Genomic DNA, 22804 nt, shown 5'->3' with positions numbered 1-22804 from the left:
TGTGGTCCTTGGTCATGTTAGGAATACAAATTCTCAGGCCCAATCCCAGGACCTACTGAGCCAGAAGTTCTGAGCAATCTCTAACCTAGAAGAACAATCTGAAATGAAGGAACCCGATCACCTCGGGCCGGATTCTACAGAATCCAGCCTCGAGACGAGACCTCGTGAGGCGGCTCCAAGCAGCACCTGCATGGGGAGGAAGATCCATTCGTGCCCACATCACCGTCGCGTAGTGTTTGGTCGTTTAAATTATTCAGGACACACGCTCAGGTGTTAAACCGTTAGCCTGCTAAGACCTAGCAGGTAATGTCTGTTGTCTTCATTTGCTGTCAAGCACCAAAACTCATGACTTACACACACACCACAGCAAAATCTCTGGACTTTGATGCAACAGAATAGAAAGGTAGTTATGTTTTGTATTTCAGGTCAATAAGTATGCCTCAAGTCAAACAGTACAATATTGCAGGTGAACCTGGACATAAACACAAGTCTGTAACTTGTGTCATCTAGTTTTATTATTTCACGAGAAGGAGGCAGGGATGAAGGCAGGCTGAACACTTCCTGGCTGGTGATCACTGGCAAGTTACTGGCCTCTGGTAGGAATTTCTATCAGATGGCCTCCTCAGTCCGTCAAGGACACAATCAAGAAGGCGGTTACGACCTGAACGCAGGCGTGAGCTATTATACATAATTACAGGAGAGGGGATGCCTCAGTCTCCTCAGTAGGAGCGGATGGCTGGGGGAACAGTGGCGCAGTCAGTCTCATTCAAAGTTCTGTCGATTACAGGTCTGTATTCCAGGGAGACCTTAAAAAAAGAAGAGCCAGTGATGAGCAGAGAAATGTACACACAACACTCTTGTGCTTTTGAAAAATCGTAAAAGCAGGTGTGAAGACACATTCAGGAACTTAAAAACAAAGGTATTTACTGGAATATTCTTTAGTAACGAACTTGAGATTATGTAAGTTCACATATGGAATACAACAATTAAAATAACACTGTATCAAATTCTCAACGCTTCAAATTCAAACTTAAACTGAAAACGCTTAAAAAGCAGGTAAAACTTTGTATACACTGTCATCATTTAATTATGTGTAAATCATGTATTTGCAGTTTTTCCTACTTTTAAGTGGAAGTTTATATGCACACGATACTTGAGGTAACTATTTCAAAATGGTAAGCAGGAGGCGGCCCTCTGAACCATCTGCCCCTGCTGGGTTCCTTTCCAGGCAGAAGCCTGACTGACAGTGTGTTTTCAGCGATGTCTCTCATCTGTCAGCAGTCAACTGAAATCCACGCTGTTCCTCACAGTTCAGCGAATGCTGACCTGCGTCACCTGAGGGCCAGGCCATGTGCCCGTGTGGACAGGTGGAACCCGTTCCCCACGCACCTTCCCAGTCTTGATGTCAACGTAGGAGAGCGTGTGCTTCCTCCAGTGCTGCTCAAACGGCTTCTTCTGCTGCCCCTGGATGGGCTTGGAGTAATCGTACTCATCAATCCTCTCCTAAGGCCACAGAAAGTAAGTTTATTTCAGAAAATGCCATCAACAAATACCCTATACAGCCCGACAACCAGAAAGCACGGCAAACTCATCATTCCCACTGAAACTAAGTGTGCAGACCTGACCCAGAAGAGCACACAGCAAGAACTCGCACCACACGCAGATAAAACGAACAAGATCTGGGATCCCTTGGCCAGTGGCCAGTCCTCTAGACACATCCGTGGGCCTTTACCAATGAACCGCCAACCCCTCACCTTGGGCTGGCCTGGTCAAGGACCCCTACCTGCCCCTGTCCATCCCATCCCCCCACAGCGCTGATGAGGTCAGGCCCTTGAGCCACAGGGCTGGCAGCAGGCCTGCAGCACAGCACGGCTCGGAACTCCACTTCTCCATTTTCTCTCCACAACCAGTGGATGGGTACTGGAATTTAACTGGTCTTTTATGCACTTGAGTTTATCAAATACCTTCCTTGTCTTTCTGCTCTGTACTCTTTCAGACTCCAAGTTTCTCTTTCAGCCTTTTTAATTTAATGTTCTAATCTTAGCCATTTAAGTTTTCCAAAACTTTTAAAGAGAAGCTGAATGCTATTAAGGGATACCCTGCATGTGGTAACCGATAAGACGCACAAAACCTCTTCAAATAAAACCCCACACATCCACCCACTTGCAGCTTCTGCTGAGCAAGGCCAGACCTCTTGCCTGGGGCAATGGACACCTCCCTGACTGCTGCACCTGTACCCCAGGGAGGGGCAAGCCCCGCCAACCCCAACCCACTCCAGGTGAGGGGGTTCTGCCTGTCTTCGGTGACATCTCAGCCACAGGAACCAACCAGCTTCCAGGAAAGGTTTCTGTCCCAGGCACACAGGACGAGCGTGCTCACAAATGTCCTCTTCTAAGTACCTGGCAAATCTAACGCAGCTCCAACCAGTGTCTAGTGGATCAAAATCCAGTTCTTCCTGCTCAGCCTCTAGCTGAGCCGTCCAAACATGGTCCTGGACCAAAGACTGCCTGTCTGTCGTGTTAAAGCGGCTCAGGTAAAGTAAATGTGCCTAATCCTAACCTGACTGCCACCCCAAAAACCTCCTTCCAGGAAAATCTAACTACTACGTGCTAGGTGCACTTTTCTGCAGAATCTGGCAGGTGAGCTCAGCATAAAAATCAGTTCATTCAAAGAAGAGTGAGCTGAGATGAGGCTCCACAGCTCTTTCCAGACCAGGGGCAGGCCGGTCACTGGGCCAGTCAGTGAGCAGCGCCGGCTGCACTCGCCTCCACCCCGTCCAGCCCTAGAGGCAGCAGCAGACACTGAGCGGAAGGAGGAAAGCACTGGAGCACCAAAAACACGAGGACACAGGTGTTGAGGTGATCAGGAGAGTGAGGCGCTCTCCTCACAGCTTTGTGGGAAACGCATGGAGACTGCCCTGAGGGAGTGCGGGCCGCAGGGGGCTGACGGGTCACGGGGAGCCCAGCGGGCCACGGGAGCCCGGGGAGAAGGCACACCTTGAAGTCCTCCCTGGCGTGGGCGCCACGTGACTCCTTCCGGGCCTCGGCTCCGTAGATGGTCTGCAGAGCACAAAGCATCAGGTTCTGCAGCTCCAGGGTCTCCACCAGGTCAGTGTTCCAGACCATTCCTGGGCACACAAAGCAGCCGTCAAGACGACAGGGCCCACTGAACAAGGACTGTGCACCCTGTGACAGCGGGCGGGCGTGGCGCACTCACCCCTGTCGAACGTCTTCAGATGCTGCAGGTCTCCGTAGAGGCTGCTGATCTTCTCACAGCCTTCCTGCAGCACACTCCCCACGCGGAACACTGCGGCATGGCTCTGCATCGACTGGGACGTGAGACACCTCTAAGCTCTTAATTCACGCGGAGAAGCCACGCCAAGAACTGTTAAACCTTCAGGTTTTCTCTTGGGCATTTTTTTTTTTAAATAAAATATTTACTTCAACAGAAAAACTAAAAAATTCAGACTGAGTTTATTACTCTGGATTTTAAAATGAAGTCTGTGAGAACTTTAAAAACCTGCTAAGTAACTCCCATGTGTACAAGAATACTAACTAGTCAGGATGCTGCTGTACACGCCAGGGCTTACTGATTTTCATCCTGAAGCTTGTACCCTGGACTGTCTTTCTCCACGCTTCTGTTCCCTCCTACCTTACCACTCCACGAGGCCTCTCCGAAGCCCAGACTCGTGAAGAGAGAACCATAGTCCTCTGAGAATGGCCACATGCACCTCTTCCCTTTTGCTGGTGTCTGTGTGTATGGCCACAGGAACCATTCGGGCTTCTTTCCAGAAAACGCTCCCACACAGAAATTTCAAGTGGACAGAGCAAGGTCTCCTTCATGGAGCAAGATTCCCCATGTTAAAATAATTGGATTCCTAGCTGTTTTGTTTTTAATTGACCTAAACCTGTGTTACCTGATGGATTAGCCACCAACCACAGGTACCTACATTTTAAAGTGAAATTAAAGAGAAAGCCACGTCCCAATGCCGGGGAGCTGCTGTTTCTGCCCTGGGCTCCCCCTTCCAGCCTTCGGTATGGAAAGCACACACTTGAATCTTACGAAGACCCAAACATGCCTCTGAGAAACAGCAACCCCACGGCAGGGCTGTCAACGAAGCTGGCCTGCTCACTCCAAAGCTTGTCCAGGTTCCTACCTTCTGCATGTTGAGTCGCAGTTCCGACGTTCTTATGCTTCCATTGGCAAATCTCAATTTGTCAAGATTCATGACAGATTCTTCCCCAGCATTTGGTTTAATCAAGGGAACTTTATCTCCTTAAAAAAAAAAAAAAACCACCCCACCAAATGTGTTATACTGTTTTCAGGGAGTTTGGAAAATGCACACATAATATTCTACCTGAACTACCCTGTCCCCAAGGAAGCATCTATTGACTTGGGGTCAAAGAGTAAACAAAAAGACTAAATTTCTGGCAAAAAGTCTGTGTCCAGTAAGTAATCTTTGCACAAACAGAACAGAAACATATCTTAAGATCAAAAATTAGATGTATGCAAATCAATCTTGCATTACTAATCTTTGAAGGAGAAACACCGCACCCTGCAGGAGAGCCATTCTCTCTGCCCAATCCTTCTGATTTTCAGACTTTGGGGGTGGGGGTGGATGGGAGGGACCTGGCCGGGGGTGTCTAACAGCCTCCTGCTGATCCTGGCTCTTTACCCTCTTATGTAAACCTCAAGATTTGCTGTTCTTGCCTTTCTAAAAAGATAAACACTTTTGAGGGTTTTTAAGCTGTTTGGGGATGACAAATGTGTTTTCTGCAGAAGGTATCGCATGTAGGTGTGATGCTCAGGAGACAAAGGCCTGCAGTCACTCTCTCTCCAAGGCTGAGCGCTGGCCGAGCTCTGCCAGACGGGAGGCTTTGCTCCCTTTTGTTTCGAATGCTTTAAAACAGTTGTTCTGTAAAGCTGAGTTTCTCTTAGGTGCACACGTCTACAGATTTCAGTAGCACACATAGGCTGCTGAAACGGCCATGATTTTAGCACCCAGCCTAACCTCGCGGGGCTGCTGGTGCTGCCGGGCAGGGCTGCGTGACCCAGGCCTTTAGTGGCAACCCCACCACCTGCTGCCCGTCTCCCTGCTCCAGAACCCCACACACAGAATCACACACATGTGGCCTCTCGGGTCTGCACTGCACCACCTGACATAGACTCATCCGTGGTGCTACGTGTGTGGGTAGTTTGTCCCTCTTATTGCTGATTTCCAGAAGTTTTAAAAGTGTAATCCTTAAACGGTGCTCTTATAAAACTTCCTTCTTCTCAGGTCAAAAGAAAGGGAACCTCGAATTTTCTCCTTTGCTCTGAGAGACTGCTATCGTGCTCCAGCTTCAGCAAAGTGGGCACTAGAGTTGTTGTCAGACTAGCACGTGGTATCTCTTCCTCAGCAAATGAAGTTACTTTATGTCCACAGGGGAAATCACAGGTAGAAACCCAGCCTCTCTGGAGGGGAGAGCTGTGACCCAGGCTTCTCTTGTTTGCGTCAACTCATCCTTTTCTCCCTTAAGAGATGTAGTTGTATTTTGCTCATTTATACTTACTATTTAAAACATTTCTTTGGAGATAATTCACACCAGGCAAGTAATATCTGATAAACCCCTTCAAACTAACAATTTCCCAGGAGTGACTTCTGAGCAGAACAATTGCAAAAACACCTGACTCAAGTTACTCTTCTAACTCCACCCAGCCTGTGTCTAGTCTCGGGTCTATCACCATAAAAATCTCTGAATTTCTGTCTCTTCACTTCTCTGGGATAAAACCAGGACTACCCCCCTCCGACCCCTCCCCACTATATGACCAAAAAGCAAAGCCCCTGCAAACAGCTAGGCTCCTGGAAGAAGCACGTACCCGGTCTGCAGGACTCTGCGATGCTCAGAGCGCACGCCCGGCCGAAGACCACCAGGTCCAGGAGTGAGTTTGCACCCAGACGGTTGGCGCCATGCACTGAGGCGCAGGCGGCCTCCCCGCAAGCATACAGGCCGGGCACAACCTGGTCCTGGCCATTCACGTGCCTCAGAACCTGGGGAAGGAGACCAAGATTAGCAAGCACAGTCTGCCTAGCTCCCTTTCTCCTCAGCAGGGGTAGAGAATGGAGAAGAGTTAAGACTGGACACCCCCTCCCCCGAGACACTACCCACCCCCCTCCCCGGCCACCTGTGCTGAGGTCTAAGGACGGCAATCTGATGCCCAGGAGACCCTCCCCGCACCTGACGTGCCCCCGCAGCCCCACACCAGCTGTGGGTGCAACACAGGGAGGGCAGCAGGCGGGAGTGCACTCAACAGGGAGGTGGAGGGCCGGAGGCGTCAGTACAGCCCACCTCACCGGACGAGGGGCTCAAACACTGATGAAAAGGCTCTCTGTTGTGAAGAGCTCACAAATGACTGTTGAAAGCATGCACTCATGTAGGAAAAACTGCAAACGACCTAATATATGACTAAGGAAGAATTAATCAAATGCTAACAGCTGATTAAGGTGTGAATGCAAACACTGGAGGAGTACCAAGGCCTCCCGCCCTCCAGCAGAAGCACCCGTCATACCGCACAGCACTTCTGGGAGGGGAGCCCCTCAGCCTATCACCTGCCCAGCCCCGGAGCGGGGAGTTCCCCAGCCAATCACCCTGTCACACCAGACAGCACTTCTGGGGGGGGGGGGGGTCCCGCAGCCTATCACCTGCTCAGCACCCATCACACCACATAGCACTTCTGGGGGGTCCCCAGCTGATCACCTGCCCCTTGTAGTTGGTGGGGATGCCGCCCATGTTGTAGTGCACGGTAGGAAGCACAGGGATGGGTTCCTTGGTGACGTCCACGCCCGCGAAGATCATGGCCGTCTCTGAAATGCCGGGCAGGCGCATAGCCAGCTGCTCCGGGGGCAGGTGGTGCAGCTGCAGGTACACGTGGTCCTTCTCGGGGCCACAGCCTCTGGGGGAAGAGAACAGCAAGGCAACAGGTCAAGAACGACATCCAGAAAATATGAGGTCACAGCATCTTCGTGGTGCATGAGGCAACACCTGCTTTGATCCAGGAGAAAGCACCCCCTTCACTAAGGCCACCTTTCTGGGGCATCTCTTCTCGGCAGCCAAGCACCGAAGTGGGCCCCATGTGCTGGGATGCAGCTGTTAAGACGGCGGACACCCTACCTTCACCAGGCTCACACCTGAGTGTCGGGAGGTCACAATCTGCCGTGTTCTGCTGGGTGAATGCATTAGTCCTCTCATGCCAAAGAACAACCTGCCTTCTTTCTTGTGCACACACGATGCGTCCAAAGGCCACAACCCAGGCATTTAACCAGCATCGCCACGGCTGGCACGGTGTCAGGGAGACGTGACACCTCACACCTGACACCTGATGTCTCACCTCAGCTGAGACCTCACACTGCTTCACAAAGAACAAATCCTACTCACCGTGAGAGCCCCCATCCACCCAGGGTTAAGCAACAGGCACTGGAAGCTCACCGTTAAATTCCCCTGGTGGCTCAGACAATAAAGAATCTGCCTGCCACGCGGGAGACCTGGGTTCAATCCCTGGGTTGGGACCATCTCCTGGAGGAGGGCATGGCAACCCACTCCAGTGTTCTTGCCTGGAGAATCCCCATGGACAAAGGAGACTGGCAGGATACAGTCCATGGGGTTGCAAAGAGTCTGACACAACTGAGTGACTAAGCACACAAAGCCACCACACTCTCACACACACGAACTGGTCCACAGATCTGAGAAGGAGTCAGAGCTAACTGCTAAACTTCTCAAACTACAGGTCTCTGGAGACCATAAACTAGCAGACAACTGTCAGAGGTAACCGCACGTGGCCTCCAGGGTGGGCAGCAAGCTGACACACACAGGAGCCCTCCAGCCCTTGCTGAAATGCAGACACGAACCCCAGCCACCAGAGGATGGGGTGGGGGGGGGGGGGGGCATGACCACACAGACCTTCCCTCTCGGATTTCCAGGGTCATGGACCGGGACACGACATCCCTGGACGCCAGGTCCTTAGCGACGGGGGCATAGCGCTCCATGAACCTCTCACCCTGGCTGTTGATGAGGATGCCCCCCTCTCCACGGCAGCCTTCCGTGATGAGACAGCCAGCGCCATATATGCCTGCAAAGAACAAACCGATGAGACAGTTACAACCTAGTTGCTGGGTCTATACTTCAGATGCAAATGCTTTTCCCAAGATACTCTGGGAGGAGCAAGGAAAGGGTGTGCAAAGAGCACAACTCCCAGGAGAGAAGATAGAGAAAAAGCCAAGGCAGGTGGCGATGCCACAGCATAGAAGTGGCGCGGCCCAGCTGCACAGAAGGTCTGGCTGCAGCATCCACGCAGTTCTGCTCAATGCCCCGACCATGACTGTGCTGCACCCTCTCAACATGGCGAAGTGTACATTTAACAGCTCAGGTTTTAACTGTTCAACACCACGGAGTTGTGTTGACTGGTGAAGGTTAGGAAGCCTGGCTGGAAAGCTGGTGTCCGCAGCAACTAGATGACGGATGAGGCTGCAGATGGTGGCAGCCCTCACGGAGGCTGTGCCCACCACGGACAGTCCAAGTCTCCCCAGCTTCACAGACAAGCCCGCCAACATGATGCTGGGAAGTGCAGAGCCAGACTCAAGTCTGGCAGCATGGAGGGGGAGCTGCAGCGTATCTCGATCGTCCCTCGACTTCCCTCAAGGTGATGAGGACAAGGACGCCTGGAGCTGGATGTAGTTTGTAGTTTGAAGCCTAACACTTCGATTAGTGCTCTAAAGGGTTACCTTGCTTTTAGAACTAGATGCAAATTCCTGTCTTTTTTCAGACTTCCTAGTTTCAACAGCCATTTCTTCCAGTAGTTTATCTCTCATATATTGAAAAGGAAGCAAAAAAAACAAAACAAAAAATCTAACTACAGAGGAAATCAGAAGTCTCAGACATCTTACTGGTTAAAAATAACAATAAAACTACCACCTAACACACTGCTTTTTCTCATTCACGCCAGGGTCGGGAAGAACACACTGACAGAGTGTGCCTGGTTCTTCAGCACAGGGTTGCTCCTCGGCTGACAGGTCGTCCCTGGGCCCCTCCCCGGCCTCTCCCACGCCCGTGCCCAAGTTGCCTCCCTAGGGGTGGCTCTGGCCTGCCTGTCACTCAGTCACTGCAGCAGCCCTAAGTTCACGTGCGCTGCTTCTCCACTCAAATGCCTTCCCTCCGGCCCTACCGCGTGCTGGGCGCTGTGAATGTCAGTGTTAGTCGCTCAGATGTGGCCAACTCTTTGTGACCCCGTGGACTGTAGCCTGCCATGCCCCTCTGTCCGCGGAATTCTCCAGGCAATACTGGACAGTGGTAAAGCGGCAGACCTGCTCTGGCCTCCCAGGGAAGCTAACAGCCTCGTCGAGGAGAGGGGCAGCCAACAGCCACTGCGTTGCATCGCGAGCGCTCCAAGATGAGGTGAAGCTAAGACGCTGGCTTCACCGCCCTGAGGACCCTGGGAAGAAGCTCCTTGGGGAAGCCATGATTCAGGACTGAGATCTGAGAAAGCAAGCACCGGTAACTGCAGAGGGGCCTTCCTGTAGCTCCTGATCACCTGAAAGATGAGGAGCCCAAGGCGTCCTACCTGTGGGGTGGAACTGCACGAACTCCAGGTCCTGGCAGGGCAGGCCAGCCCTGGCCACCATGGCGGTGCCGTCACCGGTGCTGGTGTGGGCGGACGTGCAGCTGAAGTAGGTGCGCCCATAGCCGCTGGAAAACACAGGTCAGCAGGGACGCTATAGCACACGTGTCCCCTCGGGGCCGCGCCCTGGGCAGCGCCTCTGGTGCGTCTGCACCGAGCTGCCCTGGCCACAGTGACGGGAGCCTAGGGATGCCTGTGCTTTAGGGCATGTCTGTGCTGTGTGCTTCTCTGAAAGAATGCTCCTTTTACAGTAAAACGTAAAAATGTTTATGGATTCACTTCCTGACAGTATATAAGATGGAATTTTACTCGTTTTCTTCATGTGAATAAACAGCACTTATCTATCCCAGAAACCAATATAAACAGAGCACCCACCAAAGCAGAAGAGATGTTACTCCAGAAAGCATCACATGACCCTCCAGGCCTTGGTCTCATCGAAGGTCCTCCCAGCTGGGAACTGCTGACTCTTTCTGACCACGCCTGAGGTAGGTGCTGGTGCCACCCCTCAGGCCCGCAGTGGTACAAGCCCAGCAGGTGACCCGCAGCCTGGGCCGCACCCACCGCCCCGCGATGCCTCCATTCTCACTAGAAACAGGAAGTTCCGAAACGCAGCTCGCCTGCAGAGAACTTGAACATGACAAAGGCAGGCTCTCACCCTGTGGCGATGACGGTGTTTCTGGCCCTGATGCGGTGGATGGACCCATCTTCTATGCACAGAGCAATCACACCACGGCACTCCCCGCCCTCCATCAGGAGGTCCAGGGCGAAGTACTCCACAAAGTAGCTGGTGTCATAGCGCAGAGACTGAAAGGGGGAGAAGATGGAAAAAAAGGGATCCTGCATTTGCAGTGGCACTGTAAACCTGAACAGTTAGAGACCGCGATCTGAGGGGAGAGGGATCAGGCAGACCAGAGGGGAACAATGGATTCAAAAAGGAGCCGTAGATTTCAACCCACGAATGCCAGCTCATTGGTACAAAGAACACAGCCCAGAAGAGGGGGCTGCATGTGGGGCTTGTCTCAGCTCCAAGCAGCCCTGATAGGCGCCAAAGGCAGCACCAAGCTCCCCCCAGCCGCCGCCAGGGCTGAGCCATGGACCACGGGGTCCAACTTGGACCAGGCTGTGCTACGTGGGGCCTGCTGCCACGTGGCCACCGAGTCTAAGTAAAACGAGACGCTAAGCACATTTCCACCACAGCAGAGGGTTCATCTTGGACTGTGCAGCCCGGACTTGGGATCTGACAGCCCTGGAAAAGGATGGGGGACTTGTCAAACCACCAGCCCCCTGCATGACACACAATTCTGACTTGAAAATCAATGATCTGTGCCCCCCTGCAAAACAAGAGTTCAAGAGCAGCACTGTTCAGAATATTGACTACTGGGCCAAAGTTGGCCGTGATTATCCAGTGACCACTGTCCCTCAAGTCATAAGTCAGATTGAACAGTTAAGTATTAAATCAATTAATTTAGGAACTCAGAGGTGGGGAAAAAGTCTCAAAACGTGTGTTCTGTTCTCGTACTTTCATGACAGAGGCCAGGGTCAAACCTGGCATGTAATGACCACCACTTACGTTTCCAAAAACAGACACTTTCAAATTAACAACTAACCAAGTAACTGCTGCTTAGAAAGCGACCCCTGGGCTGACAGTGACCTGGCCCGGAGCGGCCTGCTTCCCACCCTGCACATGCCTGGCCAGGTTGCCCCTCACTGCCTGTGGGCCCGGCGCCTCACCCTTCCATACAACGTATGCAGCAGCGAGTGGCCGGTGCGGTCAGCCACACAGCAGCAGCGGTGGGCCTGCCCGCCCTTCCCAAACTTGAGGCTCTGTCCGCCAAAGGCACGCTGGTAGATCTTCCCATCTTCAGTTCTGCTGAAGGGCATGCCGTAATTCTCCAGCTGAGGAACATAAAAGGAGACACCTAGAATCTTACAGGACCTGGACACTCATGGCTAACCGATACCAGAACTTCAACACCAATCTGCAGACCAGGATGAACACCCTTTATGAGAACGTCAGCCCCGGGGAGCAGCCCTCCCGTGTTGGCAGCTCATTGCCGCCCGGCCAGTTGGCCTCCGGCTGCTGCTGTGCCCGCAGCCAGCAAGGACGCACCTCCACCACGGAGGCGGGGGCCTGCTCCGTCATGTAGTGGATAGCATCCTGGTCTCCCAGCCAGTCAGAGCCCTTCACGGTGTCGTAGAAGTGCCACCGCCAGTTGTCCTCCTCCATGTTTCCCAGGGCGGCGTTGATCCCTCCCTGAAACACAGCAGCCTGTGAACCACAGCGGGAGCCCAGCTGCACCGTCAGCCCACCTCCCCGCCACCCCTGATGGAACAGATGCAGATAAAGCCAGCTCCTCGAGTGCCAGTGTCTGTGACGGATCCCACCACCTGGCAGACTCCGAAGCAGGTCTCCCCCCGTGCACAGACAGGGCCCGGTTTTAGAGGCCCCTAGCCTGAGGCGCCTCACCCGGGAGAAGGGCATGGGGCCCGAGCCCTCAGGGAGTTGTCTGGAGTGTCGACTGAGGTCCCCTGGGTGAGGCCGCTTTCCTACCAAGCCTGGCACATAAAGGGGATTCAGAGCTGTCTACTGTTTTATGACAGTGTCCCCAGAAGTGCTTGTGCGCAGGCGTTAAAGGCAGGAAGTGCCCATTGCTGAGGCTCAGAGCCACACTCCCCACCCCTGCTGCCCCCTGCTGGGCACTGCCCCACCCCCCCACCCCCCGCCCAGCCCGTCAGTCACTGAGGAGATCGCAGCACAGAGCAAACTTTAGCAGCTGGCCATCACCTCACCCCCAAACTTCAATCTGCCATCTCCTCTTCAGGCAGCGTCTTTCACACACGACACTTTCTCTAATCGCCCTCTGCCCAACTGTTACTCAAGAGTAACTTCTTCAGGAAGACTCTCCTGAGCTCCTTCCCCAGCTGGTGCTGCTGTCCCTCACCCTCCTGTGTGTTTTGCTACCAAATCGATGCTAGCACAGAGCAAGGAGCCTCGGCCAGACACACACGAGTTAACTCATTCCTTCCTCCCTCCTCCGACTCTAAACCCAAACACATTCCTAATAAGAAATCTTAAGTACCAGGGTAGCAGAATATAGAAAGCTGGTTTAAAAATGATATGAAAATAAAACTGTCTTCCAAAGGGGTTATATAAATTTATATCTTCCCCAGCGATGTAAAAAAATTCCTGTTTCCCCACAGACTTGGCAACAGTTTTGTCAAACTTGGGAGTTTTGCTTATCTAGTAAGTAAAAAATTCTCAATAAATAAATAGTGCAAAAATACATAGCCTAGTGCACACACAAATGTTATCCTTCCCCAACTAAACGTTCTTTTCTTGAGAACCAGCATTCAAGTCATGCTACCCTTTTCTCATTCCGTTTTATTAATATTGCACTCTACCTAAAAACTGTATTATTTTTGCAATACTACTTAAAATTATCTGTTTATATCTATTCTTCCTTTTAGATGATGAATTAGCCACAGAAGTTTTTTACTTATTCTTCAGTTTAAAAAGCACAGTTTTTGAACAAAGTATCTGGACAGCTCGGTGGCTGAAGAACGCTGCTGCTCCAGGTGTGATGGCGACAGGAGCTCCTACTGGTTCCAGAGAGTCACCACATCCTCTGCTGTGCCAACAAGGAAATGTGCCCGAATACTAGAAAAGACAGCCATGTGTGACCCTAGGATACTCCCTGCATGTCAGCCGGGCACTACCTACAGTGTGCCTAGAGTGAAAAACCACAACCATAAAGTCACCTAAGTTCCCACCTCACTCACCCCCTTCCCTAAATCCAGAGCAGTACAGGCCACCGCTCTCTGCTGCACATTCGTGCCATCATCAGAGCCCGTCCCCAGCGCTGGAGGCTGGCCCTGCGTCTCCGGCAGACACAGGGCAAGCACACAGCCCGCTCGTTCACATGGAGCGAGTGCAGGGGAGGTGGTCACACCATGATGGGGGCAGGTGCAGGGGCGTGACTGCAGTGGAAACAGGAGGGACGCATCCCCAAGGGGTGGGCGGTGAGAGTGGGCAGAGAGCCCTGGGGACCGAGTGCCAGGAGCAGAGGGGGCACGGTGCAGGGCAGGACTCCTTGAGCGGCACCTCGCAGGCACTGTGAGCACGGGAGCGCCTTCTCATACCTGGGCCGCGACAGTGTGGGACCTGGTGGGGAATAGCTTCGTGACACAGGCTGTGTTGAAACCTGCTTCGGAGAGGCCAAACGCGGCCCGAAGGCCTGCCCCCCCGGCACCAACCACCACGGCATCAAACTCATGGTCCACGACTGGGTACTGCGCAGATATCTGGAAAAGAAAAGTCCCCGTTAGTCACTGGTTCAACTAGGCTGGACACTGAGGCTGTGGTCACGGTGAAGGACTTCAACACACAGGAGTTGCTGCCACCACCGGAGGGCCTCCATCGTGCTGGGCTGCACACCAGCCGTGGCGGCAATGGCAAACTCGGTGGGCACGTCCTCAAGTTAAAAGGGTGCTCCCATCACGGCAGAGCACCGATCCATGGAGCTGGGACACCCATCATCAGCTGAAAGGCTGGAAACTCACAGCATGGGACCATAGACGCAGTGGAGGGCAATGCCACAGATCAAAACACCAGTTCCAATTATGGTTTCTCTTTACAGTTATCATTTTTTACTTTTTCTTTTTACATTTACTCTGTGTATACATGGTTAGACAAACCTAAGCTTATAAAGTAGTATGGACCATGCTTTGCAAGTTTCTCATGAAAAGAGTGAAATGTTGTTTCATTTAGATAAGCAGAGTCCATTCACCTGGGAGACAACCGAGAACCCAAGTATGTTCGAGGTCCAAACTGTATTTATGACTGAGAAGGTGCCATAGCACTCAGTCACCACTGTGAGCCTATGAAAAGGGCCTCAAAAGCAAATTTCGGTTTCTTCAACAGAGTGAGGAAGGGCCTTGTAGACACAGAGGAGCCCACATTCAGCTGAGAAGGCGTCTGTCACCTCGCATTCCAGTAAACATTGTTCACCTGACATCTGTATTTTGTTTACTTCACTTGAAGTTTCAATTGCTTATACATATACAAGAGCTACAAGCAAAAACATCAGTATCTTTATTCATGTCTGTACTATAATTACTAACATATCAAAAATAACTTGGGTACGAGTTAAAAAGAGAATTTAAGTAAAAACCTGTGTGTTACTCAAGTACGTAAAAAACTGGTATAGAACACTACTCTGCTAAGTCAAGAAAATCACTTACAACAAAGAGCCCTGAACTTACCGCATCTGAAACTTTAGCAGACGACCTCTTATTGCCATCAACGGTGAAGTGAAAACTGCGGGCTCCTGTCTGCCATGCTGCCGGCCACTTCTGAAACACAGAGGGAGGGCTAACTGTCTTCAGAGAACCAAGGACTTCTAATTTCGTAAGTCGCGAATCTTCTCATGGACCCAGGTGCACGCTCTCACCCAGAAACCTTTCCTGGAACCCTCCACTTAGCTCTGAAGGTTAAGGTAGGGGCTAAGGACCCAGGCCCAGCTTGAGGAAGTGGTAATCAGCAAAGGCCCTTCCACATGAAGCTTGTTTCCAGACAGGACATTCAATGACCCAGAAAATGTAAACGGCACACTTTCAAATTTCCTGACTTACAGTACTTAGAGAAGAATGGGAAGGACACCTGTGCTGCCTAAGCGGCAGCTCTGCAAACAACCGAGTGCTTTTCCCGGGTCCACCCCAGCCCTCTTCACACTGGCCCCACACCCTGTACACGGGGCCTGCGGGTCACTGGACGAGGGACTGACAGTGAGGAGGGGGCAGTGAGGCTGCAGACCAGGCTGCCCCAGGCCCGGGGCTGACCCTTCATGGACACGCGCATCCAGGCCCCGGGACGCTCCTGGTCCTGCGTCACCCTCTCCACACCTGCAGCGGCTCAGCCATGTCCCTGCCTGTCACACTTCACCTCCATCCCCCTGCCTGGACACCTGTCCCTGGCCAACCTGTACAACTGCAAGCCTCAGCGAAAACGTCCCTTCCTACAACCATTTACCCAAGAAAAGGGTGGCAACGAAATCACAACCCAGCAAGAGAGGCAACATTCTTCATGGACTAAGAAAGGTCTGCAATTTAGGGAACAAGTCTTTTCGTTCTGCTTACCACATTTTAGCAGACTCTGGTAAAAGAGACTTGGAATATTCTGAACAACAGTTTTGGGAACTAAATACATTCAGCAATGACAAAAGGGATGTCTTCAATTATTCTTCAATTGGAAGAGATGTTTCAATTTTGTGGAGAAAAGAAACTATGCTTTGGGACAAACACATGTGGATTATAGGGAGAATTTCCAAATACAAAATGAACTGCAAATATGTTGTTTGAAACCAGACAAACTTCTTTAAGATGAGGAACTCTGGCAGGGGTTGGATAACCTGGCTGACCACCAGCGAGGAACGTCAGAGGCAGAAGGTTCCCTCTAACTCAGAAACTGAGTGGTGGTTGATGCAAACATCTGAGTTTATTTTAATAGCTCTACTTAAAAAGTGTAGTTTCTTGCAGTTTTAAGTAGATTTGAACTGTTTTAAGTAGATTCTTGAATTTTTCATTGGTAATGTTAAGTGTATTTGTTTTTTTTTCCAGTACATTTGCCTTTATTGACAAAACTTAAATTTTTTCCTTCAGATGTGAATTTAAAAGAATACTCTCCAGCTTTACTACACTTTCTTAAATGGCAAATTCATATTTTAACATAAACCAAGTCCCTGAAGGAATTTTAATACAAATGTTCTTGAAAATATCATAAAGTACTGCAACTGAACTGAACAATAAAAATATAGCGAATAGTACCAATAAGAATAGCATACTCTGTGATACCAAGTTAAAATTAAAATAGAAACTGTGAGATTCCCTAAGTATTTATTTCTTCTTTCTGGGATGTTCACATTGAATGAAGACAGACAAACACACACACCCACATGGTTAGCTTAAAAAGCAGTAGCTACTGTAATGAAATCTGTAACAAATTATCACATTATCGCCCCGTGGAAAACAGTAACACTATTTTTTGTACCTAAATCAGATTTGGGGAGTGATTTTAGAATTTGGAGAGTCCAATTTTATTTTAATCCAATTTCTGTCTTTAGATAAAACTCATTTTATGCCACTTATTAATCTCATGTTTTTTGAAGACAAAAATATCAAAATATTGCAACAGAGCAACATGAAAAAGAAAGCAGAAATCTACCTAAGATATTAACAGAGTTAGCATAACAGTACAGGTCACTGAATCAGGAGAATAAAGAGAGCAACAAGTGAGAAGAGCAGAGATACTTATCTCCCCAACTGAGCAAAGTGGAGAGTCCTCATGTAGCACAGCACCCTATGAATCAGGACCAAGAAGCTACTCTGTAAGAACAGGTACAAGCTACACAATTACAGAACTACACAGTAAAGGTTCTGAAAGTGGATGCATAATCAATGGGAAAACTGAGGATGTGGGTAGTAGGGCAAGTGAACTAAACCCTTCAGTTCAGTTCAGTTGCTCAGTTGTGTCTGACTCTTTGCGATCCCATGGACTGCAGCACGCCAGGCCTCCCTGTCCATCACTAACACCCAGAGTTACTCAAACTGATGTCCATTGAGTCGGTGATGCCATCCAATCATCTCATCCTCTATAGTCCCCTTCCCCTACCTTTAATCTTTACCAGCATCAGGGTCTTTTCAAATGAGTCAGTTCTTCGCACCAGGTGGCCAAAGTACTGGAGTTTCAGCTTCAGCATCAGTCCTTCCAATGAATATTCAGGACCGATTTCCTTTAGGATGGACTGTTTGGATCTCCTTGCAGTCCAAGGGACTCTCAAGAGTTTCCTCCAACACCACAGTTCAAAAGCATCAATTTTTGGAGGTCAGCTTTCTTTATAGTCCAACTCTCACATTCATACATGACTACTGGAAAAACCATAGCTTTGACCTTTGTTGGCAAAGTAATGCCTCTGCTTTTTAATAAGCTGTCTAGGTTGATCATAACTTTTCTTCCAAGGAACAGGCGTCTTTTAATTTCATGGCTGCAGTCACTGTCTGCAGTGATTTTGGAGCTCAGAAAAATAAAGTCTGTCACTGTTTCCATTGCTTCCTCATCTATTTGCCATGAAGTGATGGGACCAGATGCCATGATCTTAGTTTTCTGATTGTTGAGCTTTCAGTCAGCTTTTTTCACTCTCTTCTTTCACTTTCATCAAGAGGCTCTTTAGCTCTTCTTCACTTTCTGCCATCAGGGTGGTGTCACCTGCATATCTGAGGTTATTGATATTTCTCCTGGCAATCTTGATTTCAGCTTGTGCTTCATCCAGTCCAGCTTTTCTTATGATGTACTCTGCATGTAAGTTAAATAAGCAGGGTGACAATATACAGCCATGACGTACTCCTTTCCTGATTTGGAACCAATCTGTTGTTCCATGTCCAGTTCTAACTGCTGCTTCTTGACCTGCATACAGACTTCTAAGGAGACAGGTCAGGTGGTCTGGTATTCCCATCTCTTTCAGAATTTTCCACAGTATTTTGTGATCTACACAGCCAAAGGCTTTGCTGTCAATAAAGCAAATATTTCTCTGAATTCTCTTGTTTTGATGATCCAGCAGATGTTGACAATTTGATCTCTGGTTCCTCTCCCTTTTCTAAACCCAGCTTGAACATTTGGAAGTTCACGGTTCATGTACTGTTGAAGCCTGGCTTGGAGAATTTTGAGCATTACTTTGCTAGCGTTGTGAGATGAGTGCAATTGTGTGGTAGTTTGAGCATTCTTTGACATTGCCTTTCTTTGGGAATGGAATGAAAACTGACCTTTTCCAGTCCTGTGGCCACTGCGGAGTTTTCCAAATTTGTTGGCATACTGAGTGCAGCACTTTCACAACATCAGCTTCTAGGATCTGAAATAGCTCAAGTGAAATTCCATCACCTCCATTAGCTTTGTTTGTAGTGATGCTACCTAAGGCCCACCTGACTTCACATTCCAGGATGTCTGGCTCTGCGTAAGTGATCACACCATCGTGATTATCTGGGTTATGAAGATCATTTTGCATAGTTCTTCTGTGTATTTTTGTCACCTCTTAATATTTTCTGCTTCTGTTAGGTCCATACCACTTCTGCCCTTTACTGTGCCCATCTTTGCATGAATATTCCCTTGGTATCTCTAATCTTCCCCATTTTATTGTTTTCCTCTATTTCTTTGCATTGATCACCAAGGAAGACTTTCTTATCTCTCCTTGCTATTCTCTGGAACTCTGTATTCAAATGGGTATATCTTTCCTTTTCTCCTTTGCCTTTCACTTCATTGTGGGATTCTTGCCGACAGCAGTAGATATAATGGTCATCTGAGTTAAACTCACCCATTTCAGTCCATTTTAGTTTGCTGATTTCTAAAATGTTGATGTTCACTCTTGCCATCTGCTGTTTGACCACTTCCAATTTGCCTTGATTCATGGACCTAACATTCCAGGTTCCTGCGCAATATTGCTCTTTACAACGCTGGACTTTACTGCCATCACCAGTCACATCCACAACTGGCTGTTGTTGTTGCTTTGGCTCCGTTTCTTCATTCTTTTCTGGAGTTACTTCTCCACTGATCTCTGGTAGCATATTGGGCATCTACTGACCTGTGGAGTTCATCTTTCAGTGTCCTATCTTGTTGCCTTTTCATACTGTTTGTGGGGTTCTCAAGGAAAGAATACTTAAGTGGTTTAACATTCCCTTCTCCAGTGGACCACGTTTTGTCAGAACTCTCCACCATGACCCGTCTGTCCATCTTGGGTGGCCCTACACAGCACGGCTCACAGTTTCATTGAGTTAGACAAGGCTGTGGTCCATGTGATCAGTTTGGTTATTTTCTGTGATTGTGGTTTTCAATCTGTTTGCCCTCTGATGAAGAAGGATAAGAGGCTTATGGAAACTTTCTGATGGGAGAGACTGACTGAGGGGGAAACTGGGTCTTGTTCTGATGGGTGGGGCCATGCTCAGTAAATCTTTAATTCAATTTTCTGTTGATGGGTGGGGCTGTGTTCCCTCCTTGTTATTTACCTGGGGCCAAACTATGGTGGAGGCAATGAAGATAGTGGCGACCTCCTGCTACCCTCAGTGCCCCTGAGGGTAGTACCTCCAACCCTGCAGCAGGCCACAGCCAACCCACACCTCTGCCGGAAACTCCTGGACACTTGCAAGCAAGTCTGGGCCAGTCTCTTGGGGGTGGGGTGGGGGGTGTCACTGCTCCTTTCTCCTGGATCCCGGTGCACACAAGGTTCTGTTTGTGCCCTCCAAGAGTCTGTTTCCCCAGTCCTGTGTAAGTTCTGGTGGCCCTAGGGGGGTTAATGGCGACTTCCTCCAAGACGGCTTATGCTATACCCAGGTCTGCTGCACCCAAAGCCCCTGCCCCTGCGGCAGTCCACGGCTGACCCATACCTCTGCAGGAGAACTAAACCCTTATTTACCAGCAAAAATAAATGTCTAAAATGGACAAAATGCACCTGCATATTAGCTAGAGAAATGGAGGCAAATAGCAGGCATCAATACCAAAATCAGTTAAGAACTGATTCCACTAGAGAACAGGTCTGGGAAAGAGGTGGTCTTCTTTCTTTTCACTTACAAGAACTTCTGTACTCACTTTTTTTTTTTTTTTTCGCTACTATGTGCAATTACTTTCACTTAAAATTTAAAGGTTTTTAAAGTAAGGATGTTTAAAACATCATTCACATGATAACTGAGGATAGGCTGTGAGCTGCAGGTCCTGGCACAGAGGAACACCACACAAGTTTCACATGTTCCCTCACAGAACCCTCATTAATGCCACAGAGCAGTGGAGTCTTTCCAAGGTATTGGATCTGCCTGGCTGGCTCCAGATCCTATACTTTCCCTATGATCCAGGGATCCCTGGGAAAAAATTTCCGGGCTTCCAAACTAAGATGAATATCCAGGTACATACCAAAACCAGCCACAATTTTTCAAATGAACCAGGAAAAACAGGACATGGAATGTAGAACTGAAAGCCAGTGCCATTGTAATTATCCCAAGAAATGAAACAAAATGTTACTAGTTACTACAGTGGCCTAAATAATGTAAATCTAGATACGCCACTAACACATATTCAGAACGATACATTAGAATAAATTGATTTATTCTTGAATAGCTTGTTGAAATGGAAAAATATCACCTGAAGTTAAGCAACAACTATATAAGGTTAATGGTTTTACTCTTCCTTTTGATTTAACTGCTTTCAAATAGCGTGCAAATTTGTGTCAGTATATTGGGACAATTAAAAAGGAAACAAAGGCAAAACAGGTTTGATAATTTTGTAACTCGAAAGTAGCTGTAAATATGACTTGAAAACACCACAGAATTGGATAAAGATAAATCTTATGTGGACTTTATTCAAATTATTCTTATTGAGTACAGTCCTTGAACATTTCTCAGTGGGAGATTATGAATTCCTTTCTCTTTTTGTTCTGCTAATTTGCTGCTTCTGTTCTTGCCAACCTTAAATTCCATTAAGCAGCTTGCAGACAGATTAATTTACATAGGTGGAAATAATTTTAAAAGCTACTTTCATCAAGATAAAAGACTTTAAAACTCAAGACCATCTTTGGTAGATCTAACCTGTGGTTTAATTTTGCTAACTCTCTCTCACCATTTTGTTCACAAGCACCCGAACACAAGCACCTGGTGAAGAATCATGGAGACAGTGAAGCACAGTGCTGGCAGTTAACAGCAGATTGCACTAAGATCACTTCCAATCAAGCCAACAGGAAAGGAGAGGTTCAGGCTCCAATCTGTTGTTTGTGAGACTTCCACTTTCAGCTAAAACCTCAGAGCTGAATTCCTGAATATCCCAGCCTGGATAAAGGACAGCAACACGTACATAAACTGTCAAAGGGCAAGTGATGGGTGAAGGTCAAGTGCAGCCTGGAGTAAGGATCGTCTGGCTCCGGTCCAGGTTGACAGACCCGTCCTCTCTTCCCCAATGACCACCAGACGAAACTGCCATCTCACCTAACAAGAAGGGCCCACTCAGAAGTCTGCTTATGCTTGGTTGACTAAAACTACCCCCATTGACCATGGACTTCATCACCTGCTTCTGGACCCCCTGCTACCCTTGTGTCTTACAGCCCAAGATTTGGGGAGCTGGGGGGAACCTTTGCTCAGTAAGCATCAACAACATGGGACAACATTTATAAAACACTTTCTGGGGTTGGCAGAATGTCCGACTCAACTTCCTCACATTTAGCATAACCTCTAATACCAGGATTTTAAAAAGAAAAACATTGTGGGTATAATTACAGGCACGAATCAAGTCTACATTGTTGAAAGGCTTGCTTCTCACTGCGATCTTTACTTTGTAATTAAAGCACTAACTAGGTGGCTGGGCAAGTTCACATAACGGGACCAAGTAACTAAACCCTCTAAATTCAGTGCTTCAGCAAAATTCCAGAGGATCAACTCGGAAGACTTAACTGTCAGGAGTGGAAGGGACACGGTCCAGAAGCCAGGCCTCGGGAAAGCACAACACAGACCGACCGAGTAGGGCTCACGGGGCTCCGCAGGAAACGCTCAGGAGGACACCGGCCCCGCGACCGCCCCGGCCGCTCTGCGGTCAGTGCCCAGGGGCCGCGCAAAGCCCCAGAAGCAAGGCCGGGTGCAAGTCGAGTGCCGGGGCGCTGCTCAGACCGCACCTCACGGGCCCACGGCCGTCCGGCCGCGTCCCGCCGCGTGACCTTGAGCAGCCAAATCTTCGAGGGCGCGCCCGCGGCTGGGCAAGAAGCCTCGCAGCCGCGCCGGGCTCCCGGACAGGCCCCGGGCTGCCACGGGGCAGTGACCTTCACCGCGCCGCCGCCCGGCCGGCTCCGGAACGTGGGGCGGGCCCTCCCCCGCGTTTCGCCGCGAAGCAGGGGACCCGGGACCCGGTGTCTGCCGCGCCCCGCCCGCGGCGGACACTCACCGTGCAGGTCAGCGCTAGGCGCCGGGCGCGCAGCAGGCGCGACACAGCGGCAACCCCCGACATGTCTGCCCTCCGGAGCAGTCGGCCGGTTCCCCGCAGACCGCGCCTGCGCACGTCACCTCGCCCGGGGTCTTACGTCGCTGCGCCCGGGTCTTACGTCGCCACGCCCGGGGGTCTTACGTCGCCGCGCCTGGGGGG

General features: G+C 49.8%; 1 protein-coding gene across 1 annotated transcript; it reads right to left on the bottom strand.

The window, feature by feature from the left end:
- Positions 1–460: 460 nt before the first annotated feature.
- Positions 461–22740, bottom strand: SDHA (succinate dehydrogenase complex flavoprotein subunit A). The gene is made up of 15 exons (XM_020896739.2): positions 22607–22740; positions 14914–15003; positions 13792–13953; positions 11762–11905; positions 11383–11547; positions 10307–10455; positions 9595–9719; positions 7938–8106; positions 6738–6933; positions 5860–6031; positions 4157–4275; positions 3217–3328; positions 2997–3127; positions 1390–1503; positions 461–806 (listed from the first exon to the last, which is right to left on the bottom strand). Exons 1-15 carry the CDS (start codon positions 22667–22669, stop codon positions 720–722), a joined length of 1998 nt encoding a protein of 665 aa, XP_020752398.1. The 5' UTR covers positions 22670–22740; the 3' UTR covers positions 461–719.
- Positions 22741–22804: the final 64 nt, after the last annotated feature.

Source organism: Odocoileus virginianus, chromosome 14 (genome assembly GCF_023699985.2).
Source record: "Odocoileus virginianus isolate 20LAN1187 ecotype Illinois chromosome 14, Ovbor_1.2, whole genome shotgun sequence".
NCBI lineage: Eukaryota > Metazoa > Chordata > Mammalia > Artiodactyla > Cervidae > Odocoileus > Odocoileus virginianus.
The sequence above is the reverse complement of the archived record's forward strand: the minus strand, read 5'-3'. Positions and strand labels throughout refer to the sequence as shown.